Below are 18,335 nucleotides of genomic sequence, written 5' to 3' on the forward strand. Positions count from 1 at the left end.
TTCTAAAGGGACTGGGAAATCAAATGCTTAAAATGTTTTCTAACTTGTAGCTGTTTCTTCTTTACATCCTGTAAAAGAAATCACATAGTGCAATAAAACACAAGAAACTAAGAGCCTGACCCTGAAAACACTTAATATGCCTGCATGTGGTCTCATCTAAGTCTACATGCATGGGGAAATCACGCCCCTCTTGAAGTTAATAGCAAAACTCTCATTTATTTCAGTGAGGCCAGTTCACCCATAATGCGTAAGTGGATAAAGGAGGGGCTTCACATGCAAGCGGCATTAACAAGAATTTGAATTTCTTCATTCCCTCTGTATCATGTTAAAATGTTGCTTCTCTTCTCCTCCTCTATGGTTTTCTTCTTTTTGTTCCCCTTCCTTGTCTGGAACTCAAAACTGTGTATGCTTTTTCACTCCAGCATATATTTTAGTAGGTAATATCAATACTTTGCAAGCCTTTTGTAGCTTTCTGTTTAGTCAAGAGACTTCTTAATATGGAGCATTCACAGCAAGATCCTTTAACAAACATCTGTACAATAAACATGAGCTGTGAAATGAAAAAGAATACTCCCCCAATATCCCACCGAGCATGCACTGCTTTTCCTCATGTAGGGCGTATCTCTGCACTGTTACATCACTGAAAATACGGAGTAACTCACTTTCCTTAAATGTTACACTGGGTTTACACTAGTGTAATTGAGACTATCATTTGGACCCATGGCCCTTCCTTTCAATGCATTTGAAAGTAAGTCCTAGCAAGAAACATGGCAGTGTTCATTAAAAGCACAGAAAACAAATCACTTTGGCTAGTACACTTAATAATATTGAACTCCAGCATTTTAAGAGGATACCAGACAAGAGAGCACCATATCACTGCATATGAGTTTCAGATGCATACGCAGGTCCCAATAGTGCAGCCACAAAATACCTACTGATTCTAGTGGGGGTTCTGTGTGCAGCTACAGAATCAGGACCTTAGTATGGCATGCAACAGGGAAGCAAAACAAAAAAGCACTATTAATTATGTACTAACATAAGCAATAGCTATTTGCTAAGGAGAGATTAAATTATTTTTCTGTGTGATTTGTCAAAACACATGTATTGTCTGATCTATGGTGGTATGATAGGGTATCGCCACAGCTACTAACGAATAACAATGTAAGATTTCCTAATGTCATCTAGCAGGTTTTATCCCAGCTATGAAAATCATCAGTGATATTTCATACTATTGCATGTTTATTATCTTTTTTTTAAAAAAAGGAAGAGAAAAATAAAAATCATATTTCAAAATAAATTTGTTTTTAAAGAAAGGGAGGCTAGTGGCAAATAAACAACTGTAATTAACCTTACAATAATCAACGTGTTCATTCTTTAATAAAGGAAATTACAGTAAAGCCTCAGAGTTATGAACATCAGAGTTATGAAATGAACAGTCAACCACATACCTCATCTGGAACTGGAAGTACACAATCAGGCAGCAGCAGAAACAAACAAAAAAAAGCAAATACAGTACAGTACTGTAAACTACTAAAAAAAAAGGGAAAGCAGCATTTTTCTTCTGCATAGTAAAGTTTCAAAGCTGTATTAAGTCAATGTTCAGTTGTAAATTTTTGAACCACCATAACGTTTTGTTCAGTGTTACGCATCCAATGAAGTGAGTTGTAGCTCACGAAAGCTTACGCTCAAATAAATTTGTTAGTCTCTAAGGTGCCACAAGTACTCCTTTTCTTTTTGCGAACATTTCAGAGTTACACACAACCTTCATTCCTGAGATGTTTGTAACTCTGAGGTTCTACCGTAGTAAATAACAGCCATAAGAATCAATAATTGGGCACTTACTTGCAGGTGATGGGGTGCTGCATCCACTTGTTGGTGGGTTACCCTGGAGTCCATGAAGGGAAGGAAGTGAAAGTCCACCGATGACTGGAGGAAAAAGTAATGGATATGGGGCTGCTGGATAGTGATTCATATGTCCATTCACTGTTGGTACTGGACACGTGCGGCTGCTAGTTGTCATGTTAATACCTCAAAGGCTATGCAGTGTACAAATACTATGTTGCATTACTCCAGGCCAGCAAATGAATATCTCAACTTGTGAATGGAAGAGGCTGACAAACCTGCAGGTGCTGCTTGAGCTGGATTGTGTGAAGATGAGAAGATAATTCACTAGATAATCTTATTTCATTGCTGATTTCTACTGTTTTTTCCAGTACATTCTTGCTGTGCAGCCTGAGAATAGAAAATCTTCTTTTCCTAATCTGTGCATGTGGTGTGAAGCTCAGCTGTTTATTTAAATAACTTTTTTTCTGGAAAGATAGCTTCACTCTACAGATGCACGCTGATTTATTCTGGAGGGAAAAAAAAACAAAATATATTGGTATATTACGCACAAAGCTGAAAATCTTTCTGTTCTGTGCTTACTTTGTAAAGAGAGGTATTTACCATTGTCCCATAACATGGGCCTGACAATCAAGATTTCAGCACTGAATGTTTTATTGCTAATCAGACACAACCTCTGTTTTAAAAACTGCCAAATTCTGAAATCCTGATGGGGGTGGGAAATCAAGTAAAGATTAAAGATACAATGTATCAGCACAAGTCAAATCCTATAAATATATTTGGGGTGTATTTTTTTAAAGTGTGTTTAGCAAATACAAATCATTCCAGTTTTAGTCCTGAAGACTCATCATCATAACAGATACAGAATGAGTGGCTGGAATGAAAGCTCCCCACTCTACTTCACCAGAGTGCCTCAGTTCTGATCCAGAAGAACCACCTCTGTGGTCCACTGTCGATAGCCCATTCAACCCTTGGCCTCTTGTCTTAGGGTACTGTCTATACTGGGAACATGTATTACCTAACACAAAGACAGCGTAAACAAGCCCTTAGATTGCCAACAAGGTTATCTATTAGTGTGAATAATTATAGGGTTTTCTATAATGCATTTTACTTGGGGCTTCCCTTAAAGAACACTCAGAAGTTTCAGCTATTTCAGGCTGGTATAATAGTAAACTATACTTGTGCTCTGTTGTGGGCTTCTCTTCTGCTTTCAGATGCAAGGGAAGGTGGTGGATACAATTTTTAAAGGCCTATATCAATAGGGACTTAGCTTCCTCCCTCCAGGCCTCATCCAAATAACTGAGATGCTCCTCTTTGTGCTAGTCTCTAGATTCAAAGTCTTCAACTGGAGGAGGGGCATTTTGGCAGCATCCTAAACAGTGAAATTTGCTCCCTCTGAATGTCTAATTTATCTCATTAGATTTTAGGGTATGATGTATGGCTCATCTTTTCCGCCAATCATTTGCTTGGCCTTTGCCAAGGCTTAACAGATTTTGAAATTTAGTGACAGGCTGCTATTATTGCTGACTGTGAACACTACTAGTTGATGTTTGTTTTAACTCATGTCATGGCGTTGGGTGCGTAATAATTTTATGGAATCTGTGCTGAACTTGTCATTAGGAGTTATAGCAATCAGAATGAGTACAGTTCATTTTCATTTGCTTAATGATGGACCAAAGCCCCAAGTCCATATATATCCATGACCTTAAAAAAAGGACCAAAATGTGAATCATTAACCACAACACTAAACTCTTAGGCGGGCAAAAGCATGAGAAGTCAGCAAATAGAATAGGGATGGCTCCTCAAGTTCTCCCACAAAAGAAGTCAGTAGGCTTCCCCAACATCTCTGACTGGAGTAAAGGGAGGAAGAGCCACATGGCAATCTTAGCCTTTCCCATCAGCAAATAGTCAGTAAGCATCCCTGACATTTCCTGCTTTCACGCAGTGAAGTCCTCAGATATATAAAGGCTTCAATGCAGAAGGGTGTCAGCCCAGAAACCATTAGCAGCTGCAGAGAACAAATAATAAGATTTCGCTGTTATATAGTGCTTTTCATCCACAGATCACCAAACGATTTACAATGGAGGGTGAGTATCATTATCTCCTTTTAGATATGGGGAAACTAAGCCACAGAAGTGAAGTGACTTGTTCATGGCGATGGAACAGATCAGTGGTAGAGGTGGGAAAACGGTGACAACACAGCTTTTAAGGGTAGTTGCTGCTAGCAAGGCCATGGATTGGCATTAAGAATTAAAATGAGAAATAAAAACCAAATTCATGTGTGTTTGCCTGCCTGGCAAGTCACGCAGAAATAGAATATTTCTACTATATGTGGAATAGGAGGAAAGGCTACTAGCTGTGCACATTTTGACACAGCAATTTGTGCTGAGCACAACATGCTTAAGGATAACAAATGTAGTTGCAAGTACTTGATAACTGTGTAACTTATGTGTCAATAGCGTTAACACAGATGAAGCTAGACATGCATGGGGAGGAGAAAGTAATGATTGGCATATTGCACTAAACACACAGATTTGGGGGAAGGCAGAAAGAGCACTGATCATGTTGCTTTTGAGGATTGTCTTCCAGGAGATCAGTGAAACAATACTGGTCTTGGAGGAAACTACTCATAGCCAAATTAATGGGTCACAATGGAATCAAGATAAAACTGAAAGTTCAGAAATGGGGGAAGTTAGATATTAAAGAATCCCAAAAGAAGGGACAAAAATAAAATCTAACAGAATTTCCAGGAGCAATTTAGCGAGAGTACGGGAGGATCCCATGCACCAATAACTTTCTAAAATTCAGGTGCTTATAAGTTGGGGAGGTACAAAGAACAAATTTACCCTGAAGTCAAGGGACTTGGACCAGGGATAAATGAGGCCCTTTTTAGTTATTTAGTCAATGATTTTTAGGTCAAGGTCACCTATTTTTAAATAAGGCCTGCAGAAATAAAATACAGCTTATAAAACTATCAGATACTTTCAACTATATTTCTGTTAGCTCAATCATGCAGAGCTCAGCACACATTATCAAAATGTGCACAGCAGTGGTCTCTGCTAATATTTCAGACAGAGCAGAAATATGACTAGTTGATGAGCTAAGCAGGCAACATATACACACACAATTTTTCCTGCCTTTATCTTCAATTCACTTATTATAAAGTACCCACTAGCAAGTTTTAAACTTACGTAAAAGCGCAAATGCGAGGAGAAAAAAGTAGAATTTCATATTACTTTTTGCCTTTTTGTCTAAAATGAAAAATTGCAGCATATTAGTCCATAAAGGTGGACTAGATACTTTGATTTCCATTAAAAAAAACAAAAACACAAGGCACAGTTCTTCCAACACTTATCCAAACAACTAGCCTTATGGGAGGCTAGTTTCAGATGGAAGTCAATGGATTAGAGTTGGAATATTCAAACATTAGTTCAAGACACCAATGTTTAAACTTCAGCTACATTGCTCTTTCCAGAATTACTGAAAAGAGACATATCTGTACACTTGAATGTTAGCTTATTTTTTTATGAAAAATAACCACTTTTTGTAGAAAAATAAAAATTTGAAATGAAAATAAGGTCATCTAGTCATTTCCCAAACAATGCTGGAATACTTTCTAGAATACATTTTCTAGTGACTTGAAAAAGCATCAGCATTTTCATAAAAATTTTAATGTGCATGTTCATGTAAATATTATAGCTCCAAACTATGGATCATCATATAATCATAAACATTGTCAGTCCATACATAAGCCATTATTATATACAAATTACACACTCCTGGAACATTAAATCTTTTCCTGCCTTTCCAAAAACTCACTGCTATTCATTAGATTTCAGTCTTCAGGGAAGAAAATCTCTTGCAGAATAGGAAGGATTTTAAGCTTCATTCACTGTCTTGTTCTGTAGATATGCGCAGACAAGCAACATGGTATAATAAGGAAGATGGGGGTGGTTCAAAAACTGGGTCTCCGTACGCAATTAGCATTCGCATGAAGTATGAGTGGGTCAACACTTATAAGATACCCAAAAGATTGTAGAAGAAATTACTAGGAAGGATTGCAAGCATCATTGGATTCATACCCAGACCTTACTACTGTGGTGTCTGAGACTGACATTAGACATCAGTCTCAGACGTGGAGGAAGAAGGCTCCCAGGAGCCAGTGGTATTTACAGTTCCACAGTGACATTTTCTTTTTCTCAGCTAAAGCTGAATCAAAGTTTTCTAGGACAGTAAAGGCAGCACTCCCTTCACCAGCTGCAAGGAGAGGCACTCCATCTCACTGCCCATTTGCTGCTGTTAAAATGAACAAACACTCACTGGCAAAGGAATACTTCCAGCATGGGCAGCAAGCCATTAGTGGCTATAGCGCCTGACTGCAACTCTCCTTCATGCAGGCAGTCCCATTGGCTTCAATTTTATGCACGATGGGTGGGATTTTCAAAAATGTCCAAGTCACTTAGAAGCTTCTGAAAATTCATTCAATAAATAAAATCAACTTCCACGAGACTATTATCACGAATGGGAGTTCAGCAGCCTAAGGGTTGCACAACAGAACCCCTTCATAAGAAGGGCAAGGACAAAGGGGATCGTATGGAAGGCCTTTTTCAAACACTAAAGATGTCCATACTGTGCAGTACACTGAGCACCAACCAGAACAGAACTTGACAGACCATATATTTCCTTTTTTGTATTCTATAGATGTTTTATTGGCTTGAATATAGTGATACAGCAGAAGGCCACAGAAGTATGAAGAGAGAAGGCTAAAACAGATGCAAAGCCTAATAGCATATTTACCAGCTATAGTTAACATACAAAGTGTACCTATCTCTTTTCCATTTCTTCTTGCGTTTTATATAATTGAACAGTAGTTTTAATCTACTGCTTTCTTATACACAAAAACATCTGTGACTGGGAGTAGGGAGTGGGCCGTTTTTTTCTTATTGTTTTCTCGTTATTTTAATTCTATATACATTTTGTATAAGATCAGTCTTGGAAAGCAACTTTGTTTTATGAGCATCTGCTGATCCTCCTAGAGTTTATTAATTTACTTTACACTCATTTGCTTCCATTTATTTTACTATCATTTGATGCTACTGACTTTGGTGAAGCTTAAACAGGTCTGAATTCAGTTCACCAAATCCTTTCATAGCCATGGGCAACTGTGTATGCCATTGACTTGGCCTACTATCAATGGCAGAAAGAGATCTTGGTGAGGGAGCCAGGGCAGGTAGCCTGGTCGACAGCAAGCGGCCAGCAGAGGAGACTGTGCTCAATCCTCCCGTCTGCCATGCTGGGCTGCAGCACCAGGCCTGCATTTTTCTCTCTTCTTCTGCCGTTCTCCAATCTCCACAGCAAGACAGCCAACATATACAGAGTCTCAACATCAGGGCCTTTGTTCTCCTTTACTCTGTTTTCCCTTTCCCCAAAAACAACATCATCAAAAGTGGTTTCTACTATGGACTCTAAAAACAGCATTGTGGGGTTCTACCTTACCCACAACTCCCACTGAAATTCTCAGGTACTTATAAGGCCCCCCATTACTGTAGTAGATAAGCACTTCAGTGTCTTTAATCTCTTTGTCCTCTCAACACTCCTGTTAGGTAGGGGAGTGCTACTGCTCCTATTTTATAGACAGGGAACTGAGACACAGTCTCAAAGTCCCAGATTTTAAAAGGTCTTTAGACACTGCTGTGCTCAGTGTTGCAATGCTTATGTGCCTAAATCCCTTTTGAAAAGGAGACAGGCTCCTAAAGCAGTTAGGCATTGTAATGCTGAATGTAGTAATGCCTAAGTGCCTCAGATCTCACAGGAAGTCTGTGGTAGAGCAGGAAATGGAACCCGAGTCTCCTAAATCCCAAGCTAGCACCCTAACCACTGGGCCACCCTTCCTTTCTGAGGGGAAAGTCTGGCTCTTCTTTGCTGGGGCTGTTCTGTATGGTCCATAGAGAGGCAAACCCCTCCTTACTCAGAGCAAATCAGGAGAACTCTCACAAGAAAAACCTTTCAGTGATTTCTTCTCACTTATCCCAGGGGAGGGTGTTGATCAAGCCCTTGGCTATTACGCAGCTTTAAAACAAATTTAAATTCTGTTTTCAAAATAAATCAAGATCTGATAGGTTAAACAAACTACGATATATCTAATGTATAAAGAGTTTGTAGTTTATGCTGAAATCCTTGGTTATGCATATGCTTTCTATTATGCTAGCTGATAGTATCACACTAAATAGAATTGAATAATTCAACTGATTTACAGTTGACTCCTGGTAAATCTGTCTGATATAGTAACATGATATCCGTGCTGCCTTTACAACTATTTAAAACATGTAGATGGAAACGTCATTTTTCAAAAAGGAACACGTTTAATTTTCTATAGATCATCTTTGAGTGTGAGATGTTGCATTTTGTTTCCTTACCTATATAAAGAGATTTAAACAAACAAACTCGTTACAATGGCAGAAGTAAAAAAGCCTTCAGAGTGTTATGTTTCCTTTATTAGCATAGTGATGTGAAACTAAACAGAAGAAGCAATCTAATAACAAACATTCCTTTGAGAACTGTTCAGGGAGCAAAAGGACATCCACTTATTGTTCAGCCCATCCCATTGGTCCATATATGGCAATAAAGGTACAATAGAAGGAAACAGGAAACAGCCTGGCACATCTACATTATCTTATTAGAGGCTAATGGATATCTCAGAGGAACATGCATCTGATTCTGAATAGTCTGTAACAATCTCTTAAGCAATTATTCTTAATTAGTGGATTCTGTTTATAGATGGAACTTAGTGTACCCTTCTGTATCAAAGAGAGGCAGACATCTGGAGGGAGATATGGTTTTCTTAAAGGGAAAGTGCTACAGCTCTGTTTTTATTTTGGCAAATAAGAGCTCTTTCAGGCATAACATCTTCTACTGTGCTATTAATCAAAAAACCATGATGGTGAAAAAAGGACCATGCTGTTAATCTCAAACTATGAAAGTAAACATAGGAAGCTAATAGTTGGATAAGCAAATAAACAACTGAGTCCAACACTTTTCAACCAATAGCCAAAAATCTTAATATAGTAGATTATGTCACAAGAACAACATCTGCATTTTGTATCTGCCAAGTCTTCAGCCAAAAAAAGTAAACTACTGCATATGACCAGATGTATTAATATAAAGGAAGGTATATGAAATAGGCCTTTCAGGTCAATTTATTGAAAAGCAGATCTACAGTTCATATGGTCCAAATAACCAAAATTATCAAATACTTAAAGCTATAGGTGCAGGATAAATTGTGAAAAAGATACAATAAATTGCAGAAACAAAATTAGAGAATACATATTGTCTAGCATTGAGACCTTTCGCCTGTCTCTGAGTTTGTGAGGCTGTCATCTTATGAGACAAAGAATTTTTCTTGACAAATTGTCAATTCTTGTTATGTGGGTTTGTTTTATTTCTTTCGCCCGAGTGCAATTTTTAACACAATTAATGGAACTGGTGGTTAATATAAAGAAGTTGCCGGGGAGTGCATTGAAAAACTTTCTATTTTTTTCCTAAGCATTCAAGCTTCATATGCCTGGTGTCTCAAACACACCCTGATACACTTCAGGAAAACTGCATATCTAAATTTGAAAGTGGGGGAGGGAAAGAGAGAGAGAGAGAGAGAGAGAGAGAGAGAGACACACACACACAATTTATTTACATTCTAGACAACAGTGCCCTGCTGGACCAAGTATTGATTTTAATTGAACTGAGAGTCCGGGCTGGAAAGCAGCAGCTACAAGTATATAGCCTCCATAAGCATTATAATCTATTTCAAGGGGGTAACCTTTGTTTCAGACAGCCTTTATTTGTAAGACAACATTCAGAAATGCACACCCCTTACATTGAAGGATTGAAAGGCACAATGCCTATTTCCTCAGAGTTGCTCAGAAAAGCTTAATCTGTACAATGTTAGCAAATAAATAAGTGACACAATAGAAAAAAAAAGACATGGGGGTTTTGTAGTCAGAGTTGCTGTTGTTCTGCAGAGATGCTACAGAATATCATTTGTCATTCTCTTTTAGCTATATTTAAGAACCTCACACCACATTATACTATTCATGTCTCTCTCACTTCCCCTGCTCTTCCTTTTTTGGGGGTGTGTTTGGGTTGGATTTTTAAGCTATCTGCATTCCATATTTCTTTCATTACTCAGCAGTTGTCAAATCTATACTGAGGAGAAAGATAAACCGTTAGGTCAGGTGGGGTTAACAATTTACTGTGTATGTCCTGAGAAGACAAATATGGTAGAACTGGCTCATGTTTATGGGATAAGTTGAATTTCCTGTGCAGCCACTTTTCAATCACTCTGCCAGAGAATCTGCTGCAGTTTCTGCACAGAATATAAGGGGTTCTGGAGACTTTTTGTCCTGGTACATAGGACACACTATTTCTTCCCCAAATGTACTTCCCACATCCAAAATTCCCATTATGATGAACACTTCTAGTAGAGATGAGAGGAGTCAACACCTGGGTAAGTAAAAGGGGGCTAGATGAGCTTCCTGTATCCTGAATTTAGATGGCACTAAATTAATTTTCCCAAGAATCTTTTAGAGTTAATTTCTTAATATTGAAAGGTATATTTACTATTTAAAATATTTCACTTGCAGCAGCATTTCTGTACTTTTGCTGCTGACTCTCTTGGAGTCATTTCATAGTGAAGAGGTCCCAGAAAACAGGACTGCCGTAAGTGTTAATGGCTTGTATAGGTTTAAAAGAGCAAAGTGTCCAGCCCAGTATTAAAGCCACCATTTTTATCCCATTAAACATGAACCCTAATGTTTTCCCATACTCCAGTTTGTAATTTCTCTTCTCAGTTGTAATTGAGTTGCTTCACTATTTAACCAATAGAGGGCTACATAATTGACCCTGCTATCAAAACTAGCTCTTCATGAAGACTAAGCTGAACACACCTAATCAGGAGCTCTCACCTTCCCAAACCAAGGTGCCACACAAAATGTTCAATGACAAGGCATTGTTATCAAGCCAACTTCTACACTTTCATCTTGACTCTATATGCTTTAATTTGCATAATTTGCCTACACCATTTATTTTAATACCTTTCTGCAGTATACAGGTAACTGGCTTATCATAATTCCAAAAATGTCACAACATCACCTACTGATGATTGACCTAATTGCTCTCATATGAGATGACATTTTTGATGGTGGTAGCATAGGTGGTGAGCAGATATCTTGACTTCACAGAAGTTCTTTCTCCCATTTGTTTTCCTTATCTGCTAGGTACTTAACTAATGCCTGCTCCACAGTGCTGCTTAAACAAGTTCATTATTATTTGTACTTTCACATTATCTTATTCTGGTTTCAGACTGTCTTTAATTTTATCAGATTTCTACTTAAAGACTTGTGTATTACTTTTGAGGCAAAACTGATAATAATGTTTAACTAACAGAAACCCGAAACAAGCTTACAAAGCTTAGGGGTGGGCCTAAGCTTTGAAGTTCTGATCCAGCTCCAGATCTGGCTTTACTGAAGTTGAGGGGAGTGGGAGGGTGTTGAATCCAGGATTTTAGATTGGCCCATTAAAAAGAGAGGGGCAAACTAGCTGCAAAATTGAATCCTCAAAGTTCAGGAATATTTGGATTTAGGTCACACACTTGGCGCTTTCATAAAGGCACTGAGGACAATGAGGGTGACAAATGGGAAGAGAGGAGCGGGCTTACAGAAGCCTTTCCTTTAGTGTATGTGACTCTCTCTCTAAACAATGGTCTCCTACCTTGCAGTAACTGTGGCTCTTCAAGAGGACTCGTCCATGTGAATCCCATGACCTGCAGTCCTATCCCCACTCCTTTGGGGTCCATCTCTGCTGGGGTGCTGAATTGGTGAGGAAATTGAGAAGCAGCTGGAATTATTTGGCATTGTATATCCTCAGATGGAGGGGCAAAAGGACATGCTGGACAGAGGCAGAGCTGCTAAGGACTCCAGTCTTCCACACATAAGGCACATGTGCACCGTAAGTGAGACCCACATGGACAAAGACCCAAAGAACAGCCTCAGTGTCATGATTTTATTTTTGATCAAATAATTTTTAAAAATGAAAATGAGAGAACACCAATGTTGCGTGGAAAATTGCATGGAACATCAGGACAAAAATAAGTAATTCCCCTCAAAATAAGTAATATTTGAGGGGTATGTTCATGAGAAAAGTGATTACATACTGCAAGATTCCTCGGAGACTTGAGATAGGACACTAACATTATAAGAAACTCCTTTTCCTAAGGAGCCTTTTGTGCTACGCTGATTCTCATCTATACTGACTTTGGCCTCATCTTCACTAGAGAGAAAAATGTATTTTAATATGTTTTAGCTAAAACATGTTAACTAACATGATGCATTAAGGTAAACATGGTGATTAAGGTAATGATTGCAACATAGTTATTAAGGTAAACTTTGTGTATGTCCCTGCCCCACGGTTAACACAAGTAAAAAGTACAACTGCCTTGTCTACACTAGGATTGTAACATGTGTTAGCTAATATGTTAAAAACACACCTTTTTTCCAGTGTAGACATGGCTTTTAGACCCCTTTACGCTGCCAGGGAGACATTAAGGGGCCTTAGTGTAAAAGAGAATCAGTCCCGCTGTCTTTATTATGAGGAAATAGGATTGTCTGTGACAGGCACAGACCTTTATTCTCTTCTATAATAACGAACATGAAAACATTGCAGCATCTGAAAGTTGGAGCTGAGAGTCAAAGACAAAATGGTCAGAGAGAAGAGTAATGGCAAAACGTGAGAAATACTATAGCTAGATCCTAAGCTCCAGTCCAGCATTTCCAAAAAGCAACTCTGCATCTCATAAATACTGGTCCAGGAATTTGCTATTGGCATATGGTGAGCAAATGAAATGGATCCTCTCTCTATGAGGTTCACATTTTTCTAAGTATAACAAAGCAAACTCCCATCCCATGACTGTAAAGCACCTTTAAGAGTTACAGAGAACTGAGCACCCTCTACATGGAGCAATTTTGTTCAAGGTGCTAAAAAGACCTGTTTAAACAGCTTGACTGTCTCATCCACTCCTAAACCTTAGAAAAACAAGTAAATCCAATTTGGGATTAACAGAAAATCCAAGACACACAGTTCGTCAGCATTACACCCCCACTTCACGTTCCTCAGTACCATTAGTCACTGCACCTTTTTCAGTCTAACTAAATACATTCCTAAACAAAAGCTCTTTGCTAAAATGGAATTAAGGTGGAAAGTATGCTTCAATGGAGTCCAGCTAACACCCAAGAATAATATTAAACTTTCTTTTCAAAAACTCTACAGTTTTAAAAAACAAACAAACATTATAATGTCTGGCAATGAACAGTTAAGAGACTGCTGCCATATAATCCTTCATCACTCACTCCTATGCCACCCACTGAACCGTAACGCTACCCCCTATAAGTTCCAAAAACACAAAGTTTTAAATAAACTCATGACTCAAAGATTACTGAAAATGGATCTCTTGAACAGGATATGAGATTTTATAATTTAACAAAAAAGACTGACGTTCAAGAAGAAGAATTCACATTTTCAAATAACCTACAAAATAATACTGTAGTATTATAAAAATCTTCCAGCCACATTCCCCTTTCTACTCCTGCATGTGGGACTTTTTCCAGGAGAACAATTCCCAATGGACAAAAGTTTACTTGTGAATACAGGATAATCGGAATTGCCTTATTGAGTTAGATCAGTGGACCAGTCCTTGCTTACAGACAGCCCCCCAATCTGAAGCAAATACTCACCAGCAACCACACACCACACAACAGAACCACTAACCCAGGAACCTATCCTTGCAACAAAGCCCGTTGCCAACTCTGTCCACATATCTATTCAGGGGATACCATCATAGGGCCTAATCACATCAGCCACACTATCAGAGGCTCGTTCACCTGCGCATCTACCAATGTGATATATGCCATTATGTGCCAGCAATGCCCCTCTGCCATGTACATTGGCCAAACTGGACAGTCTCTACGTAAAAGAATGAATGGACACAAATCAGACGTCAAGAATTATAACATTCAAAAGCCAGTTGGAGAACACTTCAACCTCTCTGGTCACTCGATCACAGACCTAAGAGTGGCTATACTTCAACAAAAAAGCTTCAAAAACAGACTCCAACGAGAGACTGCTGAATTGGAATTAATTTGCAAACTGGATACAATTAACTTAGGCTTGAATAGAGACTGGGAATGGATGAGTCATTACACAAAGTAAAACTATTTCCCCATGGTATTTCTCCCTCCCACCCCACCCCCCACTGTTCCTCTGATATTCTTGTTAACTGCTGGAATTAGCCTACCTGCTTGTCACCATGATAGGTTTTCCTCCTTTCCCCCCCCCCTGCTGTTGGTGATGGCTTATCTTAAGTGATCACTCTCCTTACAGTGTGTATGATAAACCCATTGTTTCATGTTCTCTGTGTGTGTGTATATAAAACTCTCCTCTGTTTTTTCCCCCAAATGCATCTGATGAAGTGAGCTGTAGCTCACGAAAGCTTATGCTCTAATAAATTTGTTAGTCTCTAAGGTGCCACAAGTACTCCTTTTCTTTTTGTAATTAGAGTAGATGACTTTCCTGAACACAGTGACTATTGTTGTTTTATAACACATGCGGAGGTGGGGTGAGGGATACAAGAGTATCTGAACCTGACAAGAGTTTCCAGTTTGCTTAAGCAGATGAGCAGACGTTTGGTTCAGTTGTTATTCTGATATCGTTTTCTGAATACTACTCTTCTAGTTAACAACCTCCTTAGGTTTCAACTTGAGTACTTTTGATGGCAGGAAAATCAATTTTTGAACCAGTAAATCAAGAGCAGTGAGTCATTTCTCTAATTAGGGCACTGACGTTCTTCTAAGGTTACACTAGATTTATCTATACAGTTACTTTAATTCCAAAGCACTAGAAAAATATCAGTAAGGATATAACAAAATCATCAGAAATATGACATAAAGAGTACAAGTAGTAGTCTTCAAAGCAAATGCAATGTGAATCTATAAACGAAGAGAGGAGGTCGTAAGAAAAAGTTTGTTTGCACATAAACACTTCTGTAAATACCAACTAATTATTAATCTGCCTTGAAGTTTCTTAACCAATCTATACAATGAGAAGCACTAATAGAATGAGGAGTACGAGGCAAATATGCAGATTCAAGCTCTGAGACAGCTTTCCCCTGTTTTTCTTTGGATGGCTTTTGTTACATTTCTACTTTGTTGATATTGGCTGAAAAGTGGGAGCTGGCTCTGTGACTTTGAAGACGAATATATCTTTGCAATCATTAGTACTTGCTTCACATATTTTATGTCCACGTCTTGATTTGCAAATTAGCTCAATCATGAAAACGAGGAGGGCACAGTGGGACTGTTACACTAATTTCCCTAACCACTTGAATAATTATAGTCAATTTTATGAATCAGATTTTGCAAAAGCAAAACATATATTCCGATTCAAGCTACATCTACACTCCAAGTGCTGGAGCGACATAGCTGTAGCACCGTAGTGTAGACTCTTGCCACAGCAACAGCAACAGAAAGGGTTTTGCCATTGTTACAGATAAATCCACACTCCTTCAAGAAGTGGCAGTTAGGTCAGCAGAAGAATTCTTTATTCTTTACTTGGGGCAACTTCAAGTGCAAGAATAGAAGTGAGGTCAAAAGAGTACCAGAGGCAAACACTGAGCAAAGAATCTCAGAGTAGGCTGTGAGAACTGTGGTCCTATTTGATCTCTGTGAAATGAGAAGAACTCCTGAAGAACTACCCACAAAAAACAGCAATGGTCTCCTCTCAATAATTGGGAGGGGCCTTGGGAACATGCAGGTCAACTACACGACTTGGGACAATTACAAAAGACGGATAATGTGAGTGAGGTTAAAGGTTCAGGAAAAGGGTGCCAGCAAGAACTTCAAAGAATACTGTGAGAAATGTGGGGATGACTCCACAAAATATGAAAAACTTGGGTACCATCACTGCAAGCTTCCCAACTCTGCCATGCCACTGTACCTCTGTGCTCTTCTAGACTAACCACCTCCGAGATGAATGGTTAGTGTCTATGGCCCATTTTCATTCCTTGCTCTCCTACACTAAGAATGCCAGCAACACTGCAAATTATAGTTATAGATTGTGTGATGTGGACAAATGATGATTCTTTAACGAACAGGAACCAAACTCAGAGGTTCTAAACTACAAAGTTTTTCAGAATATATCCTTCACAGCTGACATTTACAAAATTAAGGTCAGACTGACTCAAGTCATGAGACTGGAATATCTAGCCAGTCACACCCTCAGCACACACATGGAATATAGAGGTACACAATGAGTGGGACATCTCCTTATCAACAAGTTGGTGTACTCTTGTATCCAACTGAAACTGTTTAAAAAAGAAAAAATATACCAAATCAAAATTTTAAAATTTGGTGATGAATACCCAGTAAAACAAGATGCAAGTGGGAACTTTCAGAGCGAGCCTCAACTGCATCTTGTTACTATTCTCTCTTTAAGCACTGCACCTTTAAATAACCTCCTGGCATGATTTTGGTACTTTGTGTTTGTTAATTTATAAGGAAATTTTTTTTCTACTTTTTTCATATTGGAAATTCAATGTCTTACCTAGGCTGGAAGACTGACTGGAGCATTATAAAACGGTAACATGACAAGAGTGAAAGTTGAGTAACTGAAGGGATTTCCAAACAAGGTGACAAAACTTTTTTTGTTAAATCCTATTTATTTTCACAGACTATTTAACATTTTAAATAAAAGGTAGCCATTGTTAAAGATTAACACCTTCGCCCTTTCAATTAATATGTTGGCAATCACAGTTAACATCCACAAAAGCTCCCAGAGATTTTCTAGCAACACCAGATAAGAGCAGGATTGAAATTCCTATTTCTAAACTTAAAACCTCTTTCAGGACTTCATAATACATCAAAGTAAAATACCACACAATCAGCATAAATTTTAAAAATCCTCTGCAAATCTTCTATAACAGGATTTGGATCCAAAAATGTATGAACCAAAGTCAGGACCTGTTTCATTATAGGCTACATTTTTTGTTTAATATCAAAGAAAAATTCAAGGGATAAGCTATCCAGAGGGTATAAACAAGCCCATCACTACAACAGAAACATTGATTCTAACAATTAAACATTTATTTAAAATGTTATGGAAGGGTAACAGGGCTGAACAAGGTACGTGCCTTAGTTCACACCAGCCTTTCTATGCAGATTCATAGATACTAAGGTCAGAAGGGACCATTATGATCATCTAGTCCAACCTCCTGCACAACGCAGACCACAGAATTTCACCCACCCACTCCTGTGAAAAATCTCTCACCTATGTCTGAGCTATTGAAGTCCTCAAATCATGGTTTAAAGACTTCAAGGAGCAGAGAAGCCTCCCTCAAGTCACCCATGCCCAATGCTACAGAGGAAGGCGAAAAACCTCCAGGGCCTCTTCCAATCTACCCTGGAGGAAAATTCCTTCCCGACCCCAAATATGGCAATCAGCTAAACCCTGAGCATATGGGCAAGATTCACCAGCCAGATACTACAGAAAATTCTTTCCTGGGTAACTCAGATCCCATCCATCCAATATCCCATCTCAGGGGATTAGTCCTATTTACCCTGAATATTTAATGATCAATTACTTACCAAAATCACTTAATCCCATCATACCATCTCCTCCATAAACTTATCGAGTAGAATCTTAAAACCAGATAGATCTTTTGCCCCCACTGCTTCCCTTGGAAGGCTATTCCAAAACTTCACTCCTCTGATGGTTAGAAACCTTCGTCTAATTTCAAGTCTAAACTTCCTGGTGGCCAGTTTATCCTTTTGTTCTTGTGTCCACATTGGTGCTGAGCTGAAATAATTCCTCTCCCTCTCCTGTATTTATCCCTCTGATATATTTAAAGAGAGCAATCATATCTCCCCTCAACCTTCTTTTAGTTAGGCTAAACAAGCCAAGCTCCTTGAGTGTCCTTTCATAAGACAAGTTTTCCATTCCTCGGATCATCCCAGTAGCCCCTCTCTGTACCTGTGATATTTTCTGAAAATCAGACACCATTTACTACGTTATCACAGGGTGCACCACTCACCGCTGGTCTGGCACTTCCTTCTGATCACTCTGGTGATTAGCCTTCAAGGCAGACTCCTCCTTCCATGGTTTGCACGCCATGACAATGTGGTGGAGAACTGTCATAAATATAAAGGGAAGGGTAACCACCTTTCTGTATACAGTGCTATAAAATCCCTCCTGGCCAGAGGCAAAATCCTTTCACCTGTAAAGGATTAAGAAGCTAAGGTAACCCCACTGGCACCTGACCCAAAATGACCAATGAGGGGACAAGATTCTTTCAAATCTTGAGGAAGTGGGGGGGTAGAAACAAAGGGTTTGGTCTGTCCGTGTGATGCTTTTGCCGGGAACAGATCAGGAATGCAGCCTCACAATTCCTGTTAAAT

At 38.8% G+C, this 18,335-nt stretch overlaps 1 protein-coding gene across 5 annotated transcripts in view; it reads right to left on the reverse strand.

Moving 5' to 3' along the window:
* Nucleotides 1-18,335, reverse strand: part of RARB (retinoic acid receptor beta) — a 532,878-nt gene that overhangs the window by 301,798 nt on the left and 212,745 nt on the right. For all 5 annotated transcript variants that reach the window (XM_038392096.2, XM_038392089.2, XM_038392090.2 and 2 more), the window contains exon 3: nucleotides 1,843-2,351. In XM_038392096.2, the coding sequence (XP_038248024.1) occupies nucleotides 1,843-2,020 (178 nt within the window). In that variant the 5' untranslated portion in view covers nucleotides 2,021-2,351. The remainder of the gene's footprint in view (nucleotides 1-1,842; nucleotides 2,352-18,335) is intronic.

The sequence above is a fragment of the Dermochelys coriacea genome, chromosome 2, assembly GCF_009764565.3.
Source record: "Dermochelys coriacea isolate rDerCor1 chromosome 2, rDerCor1.pri.v4, whole genome shotgun sequence".
Lineage (NCBI taxonomy): Eukaryota > Metazoa > Chordata > Testudines > Dermochelyidae > Dermochelys > Dermochelys coriacea.